At 38.4% G+C, this 19,539-nt stretch overlaps 1 protein-coding gene across 7 annotated transcripts in view; it reads left to right on the top strand.

The window, feature by feature from the left end:
* LOC139746512 (uncharacterized) overlaps window positions 1-19,539 on the top strand; it is a 294,662-nt gene that overhangs the window by 250,181 nt on the left and 24,942 nt on the right. For 6 of the 7 annotated variants that reach the window (XM_071657830.1, XM_071657828.1, XM_071657827.1 and 3 more), the window contains 2 exons: window positions 4,460-4,587; window positions 9,352-9,400. In XM_071657830.1, the coding sequence (XP_071513931.1) occupies window positions 4,460-4,587; window positions 9,352-9,400 (177 nt within the window). Of the gene's footprint in view, window positions 1-69; window positions 1,900-4,459; window positions 4,588-9,351; window positions 9,401-19,539 lie in introns of those variants that run through there. The other variant, XM_071657829.1, reaches the window with a different exon arrangement.

The following is a 19,539-nucleotide window of genomic DNA, read 5'->3' as shown; positions in this document are numbered from 1 at the left end:
CATTGTCACGTTTAGAAGTAGGGATCAGCGTCGAAGGTAATACCAACTAGATAGTTGAGAAACGGAGCAACTAGACGTTGGCATTGTAGAAAAAAGTTGTCGTGGCGAGTAGTGTGAGTTGCCAGGCAGTGTGTTTTGTGTGTAAACTGGTCCTGCCTCTTCTCTAAGCCAGTTACACTTCATTCGTGGTAGTGTCTCGAAGGAAGCGGCAGATGGATCTTGTTCAGTGAACTCTGTGCTCATAAGCTGTGCTCTTAAGCTTGGGGGACGGTTAAAAGGATAATTATAATTGAGATTCAGAGAAAATCATTGTTGGCAGCATTGTCGCGACACCAAAGAATCTCCAAGCAGTTTCAGGGCTGTGACTTGGTGAAGGAAACTTACACGGCTCTCACAAATCCAATGGAGATTACTTTATTGACCTTTCTTCAAGTTGGTGTCTTGGGAATAGTGTTTGGAAGTGTGAAAATTCTTATCCTGGTGTGTTCCATAATAACTGCATTGACATCATGGCTAGGGAAAACAATGTCGTGTTTGCGGGCTTACCTATTCCACCCATTATCTATACTCCTGATTTGGGAGAAGGAGATACTCAGCCGGACATTACGTCCAGTAAGAGCAATAGGTCACGTACTAACAGCTTCAACAAATCTGGGAATAGCAGCCGTCGTAGCAGTTTTGGCAGTGACCATGAGAAGAGTGGACTAGACAGCCCTTTGAAAATACGTGGAGTAAATTTTCTACATAACCTCCTTCACCCACTTGACTATTATCACCATCACCAACAGAAAAGACGTAGCCGCTGTAATTCGACTTCCAGCGAAGTGGAGTTGGACTTTGATTCACTCGCTCCTCCTTCTCCTGCAAGGCCAGGACGCTCGAGAACTCCCGAGCCTTTTAGAACAAAGCCCAAGGAAAAAAAAGGATTGTTTCAAAGATCCCTTACGCCAGATCCTCCTAGGTCAAAGCAAAAGGAAAATAAGGAGCCAGAACAACGACCCCGGGCTCCAGAACCCTGGCCTGTATACCGCCCTGTAGCCCGACGTAGACCTAACCATCTGTTTCTTAATATTCCTGGAAGTGATAATAACAATGTACAAGACACAGGAAGACCAGTGTCCCCAGCTGCGACCACTGTGCATCATAGTCAACCAGAATCACAATTGTCCGTTGTGAACAGCCATTCCAGCGAAAGTAGAACTGATGATAGCTCAAGTAGTAGTAGTTCTGATAGTTGTAGTAGTTGTAAGAGCAGCAGTTTTACAGGAAGTGAGATTGATAATGACTGGCAGTTTGCTTCATCTCCAGTGTCAGGAATTAATACTCTTGGGCGGGAATACAAAAACCAGTCTCTTGCAAGATCTCCATGTAATACACATTCCCCTACGTATTTTTTAGAAGGAAAGAGTCCTTTATCAAAGTCTCCATGTGAAAGAATGCAAGTTCCATTGAGAAGTAGCATTAGTCTTGGTGTTGAATCGAAATCTCCTCGCAATAGCCATTCTCCCCTCAGCTATAGAACAAGTTTGCCATCACAACATTCATCTAATCATTTGACCCCAAAATTAAGGCCAGGTATATATAGTTGTAATAATAGTGACAATGTTTCAAGAAGTAATTGCTCATTAGACTCAACATATTCTCAGACAGCACAGTCACACAGAGAAAAAAGATGTATAAATAAAATTGATACAGGTAAAGATAATCGGAAAATGATCAGAGGTATTAATGATGAAGAAAGTTGGGCAAGTTTCTGGGGTGAAGAGCCAGATGGGAATGCCTTCAAGAAGAGCAAAGCGTCAGCTGATGGATACTCAAAAAAAGAACATGAGGAACTTGTGAAAAAATCATCATCAGTTGAAAAACTTTACACCATATATGACCAGATCATTAAAGAAGGTAAATATTGTATGACATAATTTACAGTATGATAGTACATTTTCCCTTTGAACATTATTACAACACCTTAATATGACTATAAAAGTCAGGACAAAGGCCATGTCATCAAACTCAAGTGTGGTACCTGTGTGTGCATAATTTGTATTGGTGTGGTAAAGAGCCAAACTGTCACATATAAGAGATGAATCTTTCGATTTTTCTTTTTTACATTTGCTTTAGGTTTGAATTGATACTAGCATTAGATATTGAATCATTTTGTTCTGCTCTGCCTTTGTAATGTTTAGAGAATTCAATAACATGCAGAGCATGAATTTGAGTGTTATATTGCTTTAAACAACATATCCTTTAGTGAGGGTAATGGATATCAAGTAAAGCAAGAGGTTAATATAAAAGTAGGTAATTCAATGGTAATAAATCAGATAGACCCATAAAACTATCATCTAATCACACCTAGTAACTAAAATGATATTAGAAATATAGCATCAAATTCATCAATTGCTGGGGTTGCATGGCTGCTCACTATCATCCTGTTTTTGGCATCCAGCTCCATTTACATGGTGCTCACTCATGGATGTGAGTGGTATGTTTCAACGAATATTGAACAGTAAGGTTTAGCTTTACTTCTAGGGAAGATAATTAAGGTTTTCAATTTTTTTTTTTTATGTATTACCTAATTTTACATTAACCCCACATTTTCTGATATACCACTAAATATTTTGATTTTGTTTAGTAAACTATAAAGCTTTATTTCATTCCCTGCAATTTATAATGTATTCTCTAAATTTACTGGCACACTAACATTGCAGATTTTTTTTTTTTTTTTCAATATTCAGTGTTAATAGTAATGCAAAGGGAAACTAGAATTTAACTTTTTTGTATATACTGTGGCACATCAATTAAATTTCTGTATGACAGTGACACTTATGGTATGCTATTGACATTGATTGACTGGGTCAATCTGTCACTGACTTAGGAATAGAAATTGGTTATGTCCTTTCATTGGATAATATTAGCTGGTCTTTTTTTTTTTATTTACATTTTTTACAAATTAGTGTGATCAGAAATCATCACTGACCCATTATCAGATTTGCTGTACTATGCACTAAATTTTTTTTTGCAAAATACCTGCTATTATAGTTATAGGTAATGATTTCATTGCTCCATTCCATGTATGTATAAAATTGGGCTTTCCATCTTGAGTTTTACATCTTAGTTGAACATAAATGATAATAGAGTTAGGTTGTACATAAACTCCGTGGGCTAAACTATCCAAGTTTGATGTTATTTGATAATGTAATAATATAGAGTTGACAAGAAATGTTTGCAGTAGGTCAGTAGGTCAGCTTGCATTTTCATTATATATTCAGATGTTCATAGAAGATTAGTTATCATCATCTCCAATTTGATACCATTTCATTGCTTCAACTTCAGTATCATCATTTAACATTGGTCCCTCCTGTAGGTATCCAGATGGCACCTCTTCCTCTTCTGAATTATGATGTGGACCATTTGACACTGTTTTCTGCCATTTTTCTTCTACATTGAAGCATTAAACTAGATACTGTTTCAGTCCAGTTTATTAAATTGTAAAATTTTTCTTATTTTTGTTAGGACAGCCTTTTGTGGTGTAACATTTCAAAGACTGAAAATCATAAGTAATACTATATGGTATCCTTTGGTCTTTGTATTTAGTTTCTGTTTCCAGAACTGAATTATATCAAACTCATGATGTCATCAGTATGATTACATTGTATCATTGTCTTACCTTTATGAGTAAAAGTTCAAGGATGTGAGGAATTCATTTGGATGACCTCCTTTCGTTTTCAATCATGTGTATATCAAGACCATTTTTAAAGATACTCATGCTGGGATTGTCAGCTACCCATTTTGACAGTTCTGTCCAAGAATTTGTTAAAGTGGCATCACTTTTTTTCTGCTCAAGATTCTGTGCTTTGATCTGATGAGTTTTAATTAGTACCTCTCATTTTCTATGCTGACATACAGTTGAAGAATGATGACTTTGCATTTTCAAAACTGCATAATCATTTGGACCTGAATCAGACCTTCTGTTGTTCTTCTTGCATGTGGTGTTGTCAGCCCATTTTATTTAATCGTTATATATTTGGTAAGTCCCTTAGCTCAAGCACTTTAAAGACCCTTTTTTGCACCTTCTCCAGCTTATCATTGTGTCCTTGTTGTTAGGTTATCAATCCTGAGTGTTTACTGGGTCATCAAATGCCGAATTGTAGCGACTGCTTTCTCAGATTTTGTACATTTTAAGTTATCTTTGCATAGGGAGCCAATACTAGTTAGTTTTGGATATTGTTCACATGGGAGATTTGTATGAAGTTTCATTTCCATTTCTTGCACAGCTTTATATTTTTGGCTTCTATGCAGATTAAGATGTCTTTCACCATGCTATATGTTGGTCGTCTCATTGCTCATAATCATGAATGTGATTGACCATTGTTAAAGCACAGATTTTACTATTGAATTATCATGTAGCCAGTCATTGAAAATACCTTCACAATCCCTATTTACAAGTTTGTTTTTCCTTTAGGTCAGATGCGACGTCATTCTAGTGAAAATGAAAGGAGGCGTCATGGCAGTGGAACACTTCAGCCAACTTATTTTCGAGGGGAAATGGACCCAAATCAAGCTGCCATGCTTTTCCGTGATTCTCGAGGGGTAAGTGAACATAGAAGTAATTGTATTACAATAGTATGTTATCTGTAAGTTGAAATAGTGATTGATGTTTTCAAAGAGTAGAAGACTTGAGAAATAAGGATTGAAGATGATTGAACATAACAGTGAAAGCCCTGTCACTTGCCAGCATTTCTCATCATGACCTTTATGAAAAGAACTTGTATTTTAACCACAGTATATCTGCATGAACAGAATTGTATAGTATGGTAATTCTCTGCTTTGCAGTCTCTCCCATGAGCATGATAGATTCTAAGGGGTAATTTCTTGAAAAATCAGGGTTAGTACCTTTAACCACATGTCTTTCTGGGGGGGAAACGCTGGCTTTTCCACCTTTCACTATCCTTGCAAATTGTTAGTTTCAGTTAACCCAGTTCAAACCCAGCTTTGGTCAGTCAGAAACTGCTAGAGATGACAACATTCAACTTGCCCATGGCTGCCTTGCAATGCAGAAATCCCTTGGATTGCTTACTAACCGGAGATTTTCTACCAGACTAGCTATTTCCCATCTCATTGACCAGTATCTGTTTTCTTTTTTTATATACCTGTTTGCTGTTTCTTGCTTTAGCAAAGAAGTGTTCCCTTTATCCCATGCTTTTCTTATGGCCTGCTTCTTCAGGCCCTGATTGCTCAAAGCGTCTTTCATTCACCTCATCTTTCTACCTCCTCCCTGGTTCCCCCTTATCCGTTTTCCCTCTATGTCAAACATTTATACCTTCTTAGTCATCTTCATATGCAGACCATTTCAGCATATCATTTTCAGCTCTTTCAAGAAATACATGGACCTTTTACAACCACACCTATCTCTTACCCTTTCATTTATTTGATCATCCCTCATTAAACATATAATATCCAGCACACACACACACACACACACACACACACACACTTTTTTTTTGGGTGGGGTGATGTCTTGAATCCATATAATACCATCCGATTACTAAATCATCAAACATACCCGTATTTGCCATCACTCATAGTGACCTCCCCTTACACACAGTTCTCAGTGTACTGAAGATCTTATCCCCCACATCTTCCCTGTGGTTCACTTTGGCTCCCATTTTCTGCCATGTCCACTCCCAGATATCTAAAACCCTTTCATTCCTTCAGGTTCTCTCCATTCAGATGGCCATTCCAGCTTACCTGTCTATCTACTGCTAAACAAGTAGATAACTTGCTTTTATTCACATTCACTCTAAAGTTCCTCCTTTACACACTATCCCAAATTCAGAAACCAGCTTCAGTAGTTTCTCACTTGAATATGCCACCAGGGTTGTGTCATCACTAGACAGTAACTGACCCACCTCTCAGGCCCCCCAACCACTGACAGATTGCTGACCTGCTCTGACATTCACCTCCTTCACCATCCCATCTTAAAGAAATTAAAGTCATGGTGACATTACACAACCCTGTCAATCACCCTCCCTTGTTCCTACCACACACATGCCTTACTCTCTTAATGAAAACTCAGTGCTTCTAGTGACTCTTTTACCACTCCATATATAGATATATAACACCTTCCACTAAGTATCTCTTGTCAGCCCTCTCATATGCTCCCCCCCCCCTTTTTTTTTTTTACAGATCAATAAATCCCCCATACAAACCCTCCTGTTACTCTTTAGTATTTCTCTTACAAAGTCTTCAAAGTAAAAACCTGAACCACACTTATTTTGCCACTCCTCGTATACTGTAAGTGTGCTTTGGGATTCATATTTTTGTATATTTATATGTTTGATTTTTTCCATGCTTGTTCGCAAGGTAGCACCAGGAACAGATGAAAAATGGCCTCATTCATTCACATCCACTCTCTAGCTGTCTTGCAGAATGTCTGATGGTCTGAAAACAAAGCTCCTCTCCACTGCCAGTTCCCACAGACCTTTTTCTGATGTTCCCATACCGCATCATATTCCTTTTTTTCAGCCTGTTGAAAGTGGGGAGAATAAACATGTGTGCCTAAGAATTGATACTGTATGAAGAAATGTTGCTGTGTTTATATAATATGTAATTTTACAACCAAAAAGTCAGCATTATTCAGTGTCCCAATATAGAACTGATTGGTATGCCAACAACATTATTATATGATATATGGTAGAACAATTTCAAACAGCATTACCTGAACCAAGTAAATAGGTGAAAAAAAGAAAGCAAGGAATTTAGCCTCAACAGCTTGACAAGTAAGAGTTGAATTAAACATTATTAAATATTTAAGTTTTTCAGTTTTCTCAACTTTTTTATTTTGATATTAGAAATGAATTCAGGTCAGGAGAAGTATCATGTCCAGTTATTTATGAATACATCCACAGGAAAATGTATGAGTTAGACAAAGCATAAATGGTGAGAAGTCAGTAGTTTGGAGATGTTTGAAATAATTAAAAAACAGGATTGATAACACAATTAGAGGTGAAAGCACAGCAATTGAGGAGTCAAGTTGAAAATCATGAAAAGTGTTATAAGAGAAAGAAACATTAATTTGAAATATGTAGTCATTGGTTATGAACAAAGCTTTTGTTTAGCTCCTCTATGTAAACTCTTTTTGAATTGTCCAAAAACTCCTTCTCTCTTTTGACACAAGCAAAGCTTGTGGACCTGACAGCATCCATCCCTGTGTACTGAAATAGTGGGCCTCCAAATTTGCACCTATGCTGGCTCATCTGTTCTGTTTCTGTTTAAAAATCAGGTTATTCCTTCTTGGAAACATGTGATGTTACATCTCATTCTTAGGAAGGTTGACTGTTTTAACCTCTACAGCTATTGTCCTATTGCTTTGACATCTACTGTTTCCAAGTCTTTAAATCCTTCCTCAACTCCTATATCCTAAGACAAATTGAATCTCAGTCTTCTCTCTCATCAGCGGTATGGCTTCCATAAGGCAAGATCCACTGATATTCTTTCCTGTCAACCTAATGTGTAGATATCATATCTGAAAGATTTTTGTGAATCCTTTGTAGTTGCCCTTGATTTATCCAAAACTTTTGGCAGGGTGTGGCTGTTTGGTCTCATCTTTAAGCTCCTCTCTTCTAGCTTCCTCTCTGGCCAATCTCAAGTGTTGTGGATGGATCAGTCTCACCCCTTCTATTCTTCAGCAGTGATGTCCCTCAAGGGTCTGTCCTGTTTCTTACACTTTTTTCACATTTTTATCAACATTTTCCTTTTTTCTTGAAATAAACCAAATGCACTTTTACAATGACATCTCAAGACTGCATTCCTCAACAACCTTAAATTTTGCTCATTCTCTTATTCAATCTGCATCTCGTGTTGACACACCTTCCTCAGTAAACTTAAACTTGGACAGAATATTTCAGTGGTTTAAACGAGGTATGGTTATGTTTGATGTCTCCAAGATCCAGTTTCTGCTCATCTCCATTAAGAATTCCCCTCTTACTCAGTGGTTCTATAATGCCACCTCTTGATCCAGTGAACATACTTGGTATTACTGTAACATCCATACTTTCTTGGAAATCTCACATTTTGGAAATCGCTACGTCTGCCTCTTTAAGAAACTGGGAGTCTTTTTTAGATGTCGAAGTTTCTTTTCTTCCATGCAGTTGCTCCATTCTTACAAAGGATTGGTCCATCCTTGTATGCAGTACTGCTCTCACATCTGAGGTGGTTTTTAGCTCTGCATCCTTACTTGACAGAGTGGTCCGACTTATCAATTCTCCCAGGCTAACTTAAAACTTGACCAACCTGCCCGTGTTGCAATGTTGGTTCACTTTTCCTTTCCTATTGGAATTGCTTTGGTTTTTGCTCCCAAGGGAAGGCTGCTTGTTTTCCCCCACCATTAGCTAAACCACACAATACTCAGCAAGCTGCTGCACCTAATGATTTGGTTTTTGCTCCCAAGAGCAGGCTGCTTGTGTGTTCCCACCAGTAGTTAAATCACACAATACTTGGCAAGCTGCTGCAGCACATGATTACTGTGTTGCCTTTGGCAATTCAAGGGTGGGCCATTATGTTAACTGTTTTTTCCCTTCACCTCATGTCTTTCCCAATAACCATGACCTGGGACTTTTTAAGAGACAGATTTTTTTCACTTCTCCATAATTCATAAATACTTTTTCTTGTCTCCTCTTTTTTCCTGTAATTACTCTCTTTATATTTCAATTAAGGCCTGGCCTTGATGTGGTCTTTTGTCTGTGATTGGAGCCACCAACATAAAAGAAAAAAAGTTGGTCATCACACCTAAAGAACTCCATAAAATTGGTCATCACCCCTAAAGAACTTCATGTAACTGATGGAGAAGGTCCAGAGGAGAGTGGGTATCAGTATTAAAAGAGCTCAGTTATAGGGAATGGCTAAAGGCCTTAAATTGCCCATCTTGGAAAGAAGAGTGAGGGGTGACCTGGTCACAACCTTTACATTTTTGATTGATGACATATGACACTAACAGTGAACACTTCTTTGATAGATATAGGGGAAGAACAACTGAGGACATAACATGAAATTGAGCAAGAAACTTGTTAAAAAGAAGTGAAGTAATTGCATAGAATAAGAGTGATAGATGAATGGAACAATGAATGAAGACATGATTAATGCAGACAGCATACAGAAAGTTAAAAAGCTGCTTAATGGTTGAAAATGTTCTGGATGGGTCCACATGCACGTAAAACTCCTTCCTTCCCCCTACAGTACTAATAGGTAATTAGACATATAAAGTTACATACATTAAACTATTTTGTGTTAAGTATTAAAGTTAGGTATGTAGATATTAAATGTCCTGAAGCATAACAGAATTGATCTGCTTTTCAGCTGCCTTATGCTGACCCCTTCCTAGAGAACATCAGCAGGAGTGACTTAGGTGAGTGCCAAGAAAATTACTCCTTTTTTTTTTTCACTTTTTTAACAAGCTTCTTACATGTTTAACCACTAGAAGAAGATATGTCTCATGAATTCCTGTGTGGTGATGATCCTTGGGACCATGAATATCAAGTACATAAATGTTTATACTTGCAAATCTACCCAACCCTGCCAAATTAATTAACCTATTTTTTCCATCTTTGTTGCTTGTTATATTGTAATCAGTTGCATCCCTTGTTTCTGAACATTTTTCTCTTGTACCAATTTTGTTTCTGTTTGTTTTTGATATACTCATATTACATATATTTGCCTCATTAGACAATAACAAAACTTATGGTGCTTCCTAGCTGTGTACTGATAATCAAGATCCTTTGCACATCAGTGAAAACATATTGGCAAATTAACTGTCTGGTTGCCAAGCCAAAATCAGAAACAGTGCCTTATCAGCCTCAAAGAAGTACCCAAATAAGTTTCTTAGGATTTGTTCATTCCCTCACCTTCTTCAGCCATTTCTTCCATAACCTTCCATCTCCAGTGCCAAACCAAGACTTTCTTTCATATGCAGATGACTCAGCCATAGGCTTGTTAAACCTCAAAATCCTACAAGCAACAAATGGGTTAAGAATACATCAGAACCATAGAACTCCAGATCACACTTAACAGCATGACAGCGTAACTAAATTATAGAAATTGTAAATGTCTTTACAGTAGGCAAACACAAGTGCAATGTACTCTGAAGAATCACTATTCACTCACCCACATCCACTTGGTAAATATGCATCCATCCTTGGCATCACACTGGATGCATATATGACATATAGCATCAATGTTACAGCTACACATTTAATCAGTACACAAAAGGTGTCACAAATACCTTGTTTGGACAACAGTGAAAGGAATTACTAAACTGCATATAAACAGTTCATCCACACCAGTATACATTTTTTTTAACCCTCACAGGGCTCCTATAGTTAGTGAATATCACATCCACAAACTTCAGAAAATTCAGGACAACACACACCTCTTATGATAGGCTTTACTAAATCCACTGACACCAACCACTTACAATCCAAAACTAAATTCTGCCAATACAAAACTACTTATGGTCATAGCCTAAGTCCAACAAGATCCCATAAACCCTAGCTACTTCACACTCAAGTGTTATGGCCTAAATACTTCAGTGTCTTTTCACTCTATCGTTGAATGCTTACCTACTCCAATAGATAAGCATCACGCCCTCCTTTTAACCTTAAGGCATTCCCAAACCATTCTTATCCTTTTTTCTTGAGTTTAATTTCACTCATTGCTAGAATATTAAGGTTTCTCTCTGCAAACATACAGCATATTAATTCCTTCATATCTTTACATCCTTGCACATTCAAACGCCTTTGCTTAGCCCTTCAAGGAAGAAGTTACTTCTTAGTTGGCTCCTTTTCTGTTTCATCTTCTAGATATTGAAATAAAGGAGGGGAGGTTTTCCATCCCTCCCTTTTTACCCCTCTTAGTACTTCCAGCAACTCACAGGGAATACGTGGAAAGTATTCTTTTCCCGTCCCCAGGAATATATATTTTATCATACTTGTTTGCCATTTGTCATGTTAACGAAGTAGCACCATCCATATACACTTCCTCCTGCATGTTTATGCCCCAAGCACTCAAAATCTCTATCACTCCATCCTCCCATCTCCAATTTGCTCTCTCCTTTGCGTTCATCATTTTTACCTGTGACACATGTATCCTCTTTGTCTACTTAATCTCACTCATTCTGTCCATATGTCCAGTCCAGTTCAGCACACCCTTTTTAGTTGTCTCTACCACACTGTATCCTCTTTGTCTACTTAATCTCACTCATTCTGTCCATATGTCCAGTCCAGTTCAGCACACCCTTTTTAGTTGTCTCTACCACACTCTTTGTATTACAGCGTCTCTCTTACCCTTTTATTACCTAATTGACCAAACTACCTCACACCAAATATTGTCCTCAGAAATTTCATTTTCAACACATCTACCATGTAGAGATCCATTGTATAAAGACAAGGGTAAAAAAAGTGGGTATTCAAACCACAGAGGTATTAGTTTGTTAAGTGTACCTAGTAAACTGTATGGACAAGTGGTGATTGAAATGGTGGTGGTATACACAGAGCATCAGACTGAGGAGCGACAATGTTGTTCCAGGAGTGGTAGAGGTTTGTGCTTCAGGTGTTTGCTTTGAAGAATGTGTTCCATGAATACTAGTCAGTTTTTATTTGCTGACAAATTTGAGTAAGAAATTGCAGAAGCTAGTGTCTTGAGTTTAGGAGAATTTTGAAAGGTGAAATTTGAAAGTATATGTGAGCAAGAACAAGGTTATTAGGTGTAGCACTGAAAATAGAGGGGTTATTTGAGGCACAAGTTTGAATGGAGAGAACTTGGAGGAGTGTTTTAGATTCCTGGGAGTGGATGTGGCAGCGAATTTCTGGATTTATGGGAGCTGAATGTGAACCTTAGGAAGGATGAGGGGGCAAAGGTCTTGGATGCTTTGAGGAATGTGTGGAGAGAGAAGTTACTGTCGTCAAGGGCAAAGATGGGTATGTTTCATCAAGTTGTCCCATTGGTGCTATACTTACGTGAGCCATAGGCCTTTGACAAAAATTTAAAGGACAGGGTGACTTAGTTGGAAATTAAATGTTTTAGAATGATATACCACTTAAGGATGGTTGATTGAAAAATAAATGATAGGTTAAGAGGGAGATGTAATAAGTGGAGTACGTCAGAGAGAAATGAAGAAGGTTTACTGAAATGGTTTGGACATATGAGCATGCAGAGGATTTATGATGTGTTAGGGATAGAGCGAATTGGAGTGATGTGGTTTACAGGGGATGATGTGCTGTCGGTGGACTGAACCAAGGCATATGAAGTGGTCACAGGAAATCATGGACACATCTGTGGGGTTTGGTTGTTGTTGGGGGCTGTGGTTTTCATGCATTATACATGGCAGAGAGTAGATGTGAACAGATGTGGCCATTTCTTGATTTTTTGTTCCTAGTGCTACCTCATTAACCTGGAAAATGGCAAATATGAATGACAAAGAAGATAGATAGATAGGTAAATAAATAGATTGGTGTTACTGGGTGCCACCTGCTGGAGGTTACACCACTACTGAAAAGTTACCTTTGGCAAGACTGTATCATTAGGAATAAAGTTTCATCAAAGAGCTTCTCACTCCATAGAAGTTTACATTTCCCTGCTGCTGGAAGTAGTGCAGCCTTGGGCTGCCTAAGTCTGTAGAAAGATTCTGCGTAACACCAGGACACTTCCATAGAAAACGGTCCTGGGGTGATTATGAATATATATATATATATATATATATATATATATATATATATATATATATATATATATATATATATATATATATATATATATATGAGGGAAATGGCAAACTGTATGAAAGAAGAAAGCTGGTGACGGAGTTTGGTAAAGTGTGTGGAAGAAGAAAGTTAAGAGTAAATGTGAATAAGAGCAAGGTTATTAGGTACAGTAGGGTTGAGGGTCAAGTCAATTGGGAGGTGAGTTTGAATGGTGAAAAACTGGAGGAAGTGAAGTGTTTTAGATATCTTGGAGTGGATCTGTCAGCGGATGGAACCATGGAAGCGGAAGTGGATCATAGGGTGGGGGAGGGGGCGAAAATTTTGGGAGCCTTGAAAAATGTGTGGAAGTCGAGAACATTATCCCGGAAAGCAAAAATGGGTATGTTTGAAGGAATAGTAGTTCCAACAATGTTGTATGGTTGCGAGGCGTGGGCTATGGATAGAGTTGTGCGCAGGAGGATGGATGTGCTGGAAATGAGATGTTTGAGGACAATGTGTGGTGTGAGGTGGTTTGATCGAGTAAGTAACGTAAGGGTAAGAGAGATGTGTGGAAATAAAAAGAGCGTGGTTGAGAGAGCAGAAGAGGGTGTTTTAAAATGGTTTGGGCACATGGAGAGAATGAGTGAGGAAAGATTGACCAAGAGGATATATGTGTCGGAGGTGGAGGGAACGAGGAGAAGAGGGAGACCAAATTGGAGGTGGAAAGATGGAGTGAAAAAGATTTTGTGTGATCGGGGCCTGAACATGCAGGAGGGTGAAAGGAGGGCAAGGAATAGAGTGAATTGGAGCGATGTGGTATACAGGGGTTGACGTGCTGTCAGTGGATTGAATCAAGGCATGTGAAGCGTCCGGGGTAAACCATGGAAAGCTGTGTAGGTATGTATATTTGTGTGTGTGGACGTGTGTATGTACATGTGTATGGGGGGGGGTTGGGCCATTTCTTTCGTCTGTTTCCTTGCGCTACCTCGCAAACGCGGGAGACAGCGACAAAGTATAAAAAAAAAAAAAAAAAAAATATATATATATGGTTGTTTAATTTGTTTATGGATGGGGTTGTTAGGGAGGTGAACGCAAGAGTATTGGAAAGAGGGGCAAGTATGAAGTTTGTTGGGGATGAGAGAGCTTGGGAAGTGAGTCAGTTGTTCTTTGCTGATGATACAGCGCTGGTGGCTGATTCATGTGAGAAACTGCAGAAGCTGGTGACTGAGTTTGGTAAAGTGTGTGAAAGAAGAAAGTTAAGAGTAAATGTGAATAAGAGCAAGGTTATTAGGTACAGTAGGGTTGAGGGTCAAGTCAATTGGGAGGTAAGTTTGAATGGAGAAAAACTGGAGGAAGTAAAGTGTTTTAGATATCTGGGAGTGGATCTGGCAGCGGATGGAACCATGGAAGCGGAAGTGGATCATAGGGTGGGGGAGGGGGCAAAAATCCTGGGAGCCTTGAAGAATGTGTGGAAGTCGAGAACATTATCTCAGAAAGCAAAAATGGGTATGCTTGAAGGAATAGTGGTTCCAACAATGTTGTATGGTTGCGAGGCATGGGCTATGGATAGAGTTGTGTGCAGGAGGATGGATGTGCTGGAAATGAGATGTTTGAGGACAATGTGTGGTGTGAGGTGGTTTGATCGAGTAAGTAACGTAAGGGTAAGAGAGATGTGTGGAAATAAAAAGAGCGTGATAGAGAGAGCAGAAGAGGGTGTTTTGAAATGGTTTGGGCACATGGAGAGAATGAGTGAGGAAAGATTGACCAAGAGGATATATGTGTCGGAGGTGGAGGGAACGAGGAGAAGTGGGAGACCAAATTGGAGGTGGAAAGATGGAGTGAAAGATTTTGTGTGATCGGGGTCTGAACATGCAGGAGGGTGAAAGGAGGGCAAGGAATAGAGTGAATTGGATCGATGTGGTATACCGGGGTTGACGTGCTGGCAGTGGATTGAATCAGGGCATGTGAAGCGTCTGGGGTAAACCATGGAAAGCTGTGTGGGTATGTATATTTGCGTGTGTGGACGTATGTATATACATGTGTATGGGGGTGGGTTGGGCCATTTCTTTCGTCTGTTTCCTTGCACTATCTCGCAAACGCGGGAGACAGCGACAAAGCAAAAAAATATATATATATATATACTAGATCAAACAGAGAGAACACTTGGCTACACCTCCACAATCATTCAATCTTCATCTTAAAAATAACACTGGACAACACATAACGCACACAACTCATTCTTTGTAATTCTTAATTTTCCTGTGGTTGGGGTACTATACACCTGGGGGTAAGAAACCCAGTCCAAAAAACTCTTGGCTACACCTGGGTTACTACTTTACATACATAGATTCAGAAAACACTTGGCTACACCTGCATTACTAAACCAGGTCCAGAGAACTCTTGAATACACCTGGGATACTACATCAGGTCCAGATAACTCTCGAAAACACCTGGGATACTACATCAGGTCCAGAGAACACCTGGCTACACTATGATAGGGTTGATATAGATGCCTTGTGGAAGGTCTTGAGAATATATGGCATGGGAGGAAAGCTGCTGGAAGGAGTAAATAGTTTTTATCAAAGGTGTAAGGCTTTTGTACAAGTAGCAAGAGAGGAGAGCAAATGGTTCCCAGTGAAGGTTGTTCTGTGGAAAGGGTGTGTTATGTCACTATGGAGATAAAAGTGAAAATCATGAAGAGAGGGGTGAGTGTGCAATCTATAGGGATGAGAAAGCCTGAGAAGTGTCAGTCGTTTTTTGCTGATGATACCGCACTGGTGGCAGATTTGAGTGAGAAACTGCTGTAGTTGGTGACTGAGTTTGGAAAAGTGTGTGAAAGGAGGGTAAACCATGAGAGGGTTTGTGGGGCCTGGATGTGGATGGGGAGCACTGGTTTCGGTTCATTACGCGTGGCGGAGGGAGAGTGGATGTAAGTAGATGCGGCTCTTGTTTGCCTGTTCCAAGCACTACCTAGCTTATGTGGGATATGATGATCAAACATGAAAGAAAAAATTCGTTCCTTGCTTCACTGTTGGTTAAAAATGTTCAAAAGTATAACTGGTGAATGATGTGGCTAATTATTTTTCTAAATAATTATTTTCAGAAAGTTCTTACCCAATGTGTGAATTAATTATCATCTACATATTCAGTAGCCTTGGGGAAAATACTGCTGAGAGTTAGAATTCTTATCTCTCATGCATTCATCATCTATTCATAACAATCAATTTATATGTGGTCAATGGTATGGGAAATTTTATTACTTGCACATTTTTTATGCACTTTCCTTTCATGTAGGTTCTTACCTAATTCATGAACTTATAATAATTAACATTATTCAGAACTATAATAGTGAAAGTAGATGTGCAAATTATCCCTGGGGATAGGGGATTAAGAATACTTCCCACGTATTCCCTGCGTGTCGTAGAAGGCGACTAAAAGGGAGGGAGCGGGGGGCTGGAAATCCTCCCCTCTCATTTTTTTTTTTTTTAATTTTCCAAAAGAAGGAACAGAGGGGGCCAGGTGAGGATATTCCAAAAAAGGCCCAGTCCTCTGTTCTTAACGCTACCTCACTAACGCGGGAAATGGCAAATAGTTTAAAAGAAAAGAAAAAGAAAATATATATATATATATATATATATATATATATATATATATATATATATATATATATATATATATTTCCTTTTTTTCCATACTATTCGCCATTTCCCACGTCAGTAAGGTAGCGTTTAGAACAGAGGACTGAGCCTTTGAGGGAAATCCTCACTTGGCCCCTTTCTCTATTCCTTCTTTTGGAAAATTAAAAACGAGAGGGGAGGATTTCCAGGCCCCCACTCCCTCCCCTTATATATATATATATATATATATATATATATATATATATATATATTTTATATATATATATATATATATATATATATATATATATATATATATATATATATATATATATATATATTAACCCTGGGGATAGGGGAGAAAGAATACTTCCCACGTATTCCCTGCAAGTTGTAGAAGGCAACTAGAACGGGAGGGGGGCTGGAAAGCCTCCCGTCTCGTTTTTAATTTTCCAGAAGAATGAACAGAGAAGGGGGCCATATAAGGATTTCCCTCAAAGGCGTTTATATATATATATATATATATATATCTGTGTATGTGTAGGTATGTATATGTGCGTGTGTAGGCGTTTATGTATATATATGTGTTTGTTATTATTATGATACTTAATCACTGTTTCCTGCATCAACTAGGTAGCGCCAGGAAACAGATGAAGAATGACCCATCCACGCATATGCACATACATATACATAACATATACACATATACATACACATATGCAGACATATACATATATACGCATGTACACATTCATACTTGCTTGCCTTCATCCATTCCAGGTGCTACCCCACCCCACAGGAAACAGCTTCGCTACCTTGTTTCAACAAGGTAGCACTAGGAAAACAAACAAAAAAGGTCACATTTGTTCACACTCATTCTCTAGCTGCCATGTGTAATACACCAAAACCACAGCTGACATGCTGTCAATGGATGGAACCAGAGCATCTGGAATGTCTTGGGTTAACCATGGAAAGGTCTGTGGGCCTGGATGTGGATAGGGAGCTGTGGTTTTGGTGCATTACACATGTCAGGTAGAGAATGAGTTTGAGTGGATGTGGCCCTTTTTTCATTTTTCGTGACACTACCTTGCTGACACAGGAGATGGCCATGTCATTTCCTGTGGGGCAGGGTGGTACCAGGAATGGATGTATATGTATAGGTTGTACCTCTTTAATCCGGCAACCTTGGGACCACAGAAAATGCAGGAAAATAGAAATTGACCCGAAAGTCATATACAGTTGATGATCCAATTTCACAGTATTCACGCAAATCCTTTACAGAAGTTTCTCCATGTAATTTTTCAGTAGCTCCACATTTTCAAGCATAGATATTGATTTATGCTCATGCTTATTAGCACTAGCACCATCTTCTGCGCCTCTTTGTCTCTTGGATGACATCCTGAAGGGCCAAAATACAGCTGAATATTAGAAATTAAAAGGACTGTTAATTAGCTTGGCTGCAGTGTAAACAGATCTTGGTGCCTTAGCGCTGCTAACAGCACCACTCTAGTGGCAGATTCACAAACTAATAACTAATGGTGGCAGATTCAAAATGTGCCGGACCACAGAATGCCGGATTAGAGAGGTACAACCTGTGTATGTATTTATTTTTCATGACACTTTAATTCTTTTGTTCACATTTACTCATTTGAGTGTTTATATGTTTATTTATTTATTGTCAGTTATTAGTTTAGTGGCTGTAGTTAGGAGGAGGAATTAGCCATAATTTTTAAGTGAGCTTTGAATGAGGATAATTGCAGTAATAACAAGATTTAATGAAACATTTGCTGATTGATTTATTAATTTGACACCAGATTTGTGAGGTGCATGATTTTTTTTTTTTTTTTTTTTTTTCTGTTTAACTCTTATCGGCTTTGTCAGTCAAGTCATTTTTTTTAAGTACGGAAGAAGTTCAAAAAAAAAGGTATAAAAAATTTAAGGCAGTGAGGGCATCTGACAGTGAGGAAGATTTGGCAGCCTGACAGCAAGCCCACTGCTCAAACTATTTCAGTCCCAGCTCTCTTGGGCCCGTTGTTGGCGAAGTCTTCAGCCTCACGAGAAAGATATTTAAATATTTCTTGTGGTGAATATTTTTTCAAGTATCTTGGAAAATTGACTGTAAAAGAATGACGATTTTTTTATAACAGATTTTTCAAATATTCTGTTACATGAACTTTCATTTTGATATTTTAATGATGTAAACATGATGCCCAAATATTCCTGCATGTTTATAAAATGAAGTAAAGATGTGGATAAAAAGCCCAAGGTGTGGGCAAGGGCAGATGGTAGCAGGTGCCAGCAGGGTGAAGATACACCCAGCCAGTGTATTGGCACTGGTGGGAGCAGTGGTTGCCCTCCTCCTGCATCTGCACACATCTCATGCTGAACCAGGCTTAGTTCTTACAAACTCTTCCCAGTAACAGTTCAACTTTATTGCTTTCAAGTAGAACAGTTCACCCTCAGTTCACATTTATGACAAATTACATTACCAAGGACAGTAATTTTGAACATAAGCTTAAATATAGCCTGTATATTTATCTTTGAAGTGTAATACGTTCTCAGAACATAGTGGCATGAGTATTCATAAAAAGATATCCAGTGCAGCTTTTACCTCTTCCCAAAGGTAATTGTACATAAATGATTAGGGTGCACAAATGTGTTGTGTTATGATGCCTCATCTGGATAATGGATAGACTCAAGATAATCACTGGGACCAATAATATGACTTAGACTAAATAAGTTGGTGTTGCAATAATATTGTGAACATAATGAAAAACAGTGAGAACTTGAAATAGTTTATGAAAAACATGGAAAACATCTTTCAATGATAGATTGATCAGTGCATAAATTAAGATCTTTATGGAGAATAATATGTCTGCTTATAGATTGAAAAGAAGCAATTTCTAAATGGTAACTGATTGTGTGAAATATTTTACCAGCGGATGAATCTGAAAGAGTAGTAAGCATTAAAGATTCACTGTGAGCTCTGTAAGGAAGATAAATTCATCGATTGTCATTGTTGCATCGTTTTGGTAATTTAATCACAATGTCATATTGCCTGTACACATATAGTAACTACCTAACACCAAATTTTGAAGATGATGAGATGGTTTATCCCCTCTCAAAAATCAAAGTATTTGAGCCTCTCTGCAAAGCTGATACTGATGAGTTTCTGAGCATCATAAAAGGTAAAT

Source organism: Panulirus ornatus, chromosome 65 (genome assembly GCF_036320965.1).
Source record: "Panulirus ornatus isolate Po-2019 chromosome 65, ASM3632096v1, whole genome shotgun sequence".
Lineage (NCBI taxonomy): Eukaryota > Metazoa > Arthropoda > Malacostraca > Decapoda > Palinuridae > Panulirus > Panulirus ornatus.
Note: the sequence above shows the minus strand (reverse complement) of the source record. Positions and strands in the feature narration are given on the sequence as shown.